Source organism: Oryzias melastigma, unplaced genomic scaffold (assembly GCF_002922805.2).
Source record: "Oryzias melastigma strain HK-1 unplaced genomic scaffold, ASM292280v2 sc05706, whole genome shotgun sequence".
Lineage (NCBI taxonomy): Eukaryota > Metazoa > Chordata > Actinopteri > Beloniformes > Adrianichthyidae > Oryzias > Oryzias melastigma.
Genome location: NW_023422271.1, coordinates 1 through 1448, shown reverse-complemented (window position 1 = coordinate 1448; position 1448 = coordinate 1). Strand labels below are relative to the sequence as shown.

The 1448-nt window shown below is 41.7% G+C and overlaps 1 protein-coding gene across 1 annotated transcript; it reads left to right on the top strand.

Moving 5' to 3' along the window:
* Positions 1–34: 34 nt before the first annotated feature.
* Positions 35–1325, top strand: LOC112140760 (tumor necrosis factor receptor superfamily member 14-like; the record flags this gene model as incomplete). The annotated part of the gene is made up of 5 exons (XM_024263763.2): positions 35–369; positions 484–553; positions 623–668; positions 1002–1112; positions 1197–1325. Coding segments are annotated over exons 2-5 (355 nt in total), but the record flags the coding sequence as incomplete, so codon positions are not given.
* Positions 1326–1448: the final 123 nt, after the last annotated feature.

Genomic DNA, 1448 nt, shown 5'->3' with positions numbered 1-1448 from the left:
TTTGCACTTCTAATAATTAAAGCTAACAGTATTCTTAGCATGCCTTCAAACATCTACTTTTAAGGCATCGCTTTAGTGACGTATTGCACGCTCCGACCCTTTCTCTTCTGTGATTGTCAGACAGCTCTTAAACGGAAAGACATGAGGCTTTGGTGCCAGTCAGGCATCTGTTTGCACACTGAACGTGCACACGGCTGCAAACCTGACATCAGAGGGCGGAGCAGACTGGAAAACAGGAAGATGTAAGCAGGTAAGGAAAGAGTGACACAGATGATGGGTAGAGTGAGTTAGAGGAAGAATGAGAGAGAGCCTCACCTTGTGGAAACTACTAAAATAATAGCAGAAAAGCAGAGGGAGCGTCACGTCAAGGTACAGCCGTGCATTTTTCATTTTATGAGAAACTTCAGAGAAAGCGCCGTTATTCGGATGACCCCCTTCAAAGCGCACTTTTATGAGAGCGCACCAATTTTTCTCTGCCCACAGAATGGGGTTTGTGCAATACGTTGTGGCTCTTTGGTTGTTGGCTGCACAGTTGGTGTTCACCTTTCCCACGGTAAGAGTTTCTGCGATGAAAGTGAAAAATTAGTGACTTGAATTTCAGTTGACCTGTGTAACATTTCAGGACACAGGAGAGACGGACAGTCAGGGGTGCCTGATGTGCTCTGCAGGTAAAAAAGTGATTTTCATGAAACAACATTCTATTTTCTAACGTTTATTTGTTTTTGTTTTTTTGTTGACAATTAAGTTTCTCATAAAAATGAGTAATTTTATTATTTAATTTATGTATATATTGGAAAAATCTATGTAGGTGCCTTATTATCACTATATCTGGTGTGTTTTTTTCCTTCCACATCCTGATGGTAAGTGCAGTTAGTTGTGGTGTTAAGTTTTTGCAGCACTAAGACCACATCCTTCATTATTATGCACTCTGGGCCTGCAAGCTTTCTTTTTTTCCCTGCTGCCATCCGGTTGTTCACATTTGCCTCTCTGTGTTGTGGCAGGGACGTTTCAGAAATCTTGTGCAGAGTGTGAGCCTTGTCCTCCCGGCAGCTACACTTCAACCCAGAACAATGAGGACAGCTGTCATCTCTGCTTCAGAGATTGTTCACCAAGTAAATCCTGTCTTCACATCTCAGCTTTTATGTCTCTGTGCACACAGACACAAATATCTGATTTGGTCATTCTCTGTTGCTCAGCATCTCACCTGAGAGTGGTGAAGAACTGCACAAGTACTTCTGATCTGAGGTGTGAATGTGAGCCTGGTTACAGATGCACCGAGAGGGTACCACACTCCAAAAACTGCAGACAATGTCAAAGAATAACGGGTAAACACAGATTCATTTCACTACTTTTTAAAAAAATGTTTTTGTTGTTTTTCCATCAGAGAAGACACATTTAGTGTGATTAAGAAATTCCACTTTGGATTACTCATTCACAGTTGTGTCATC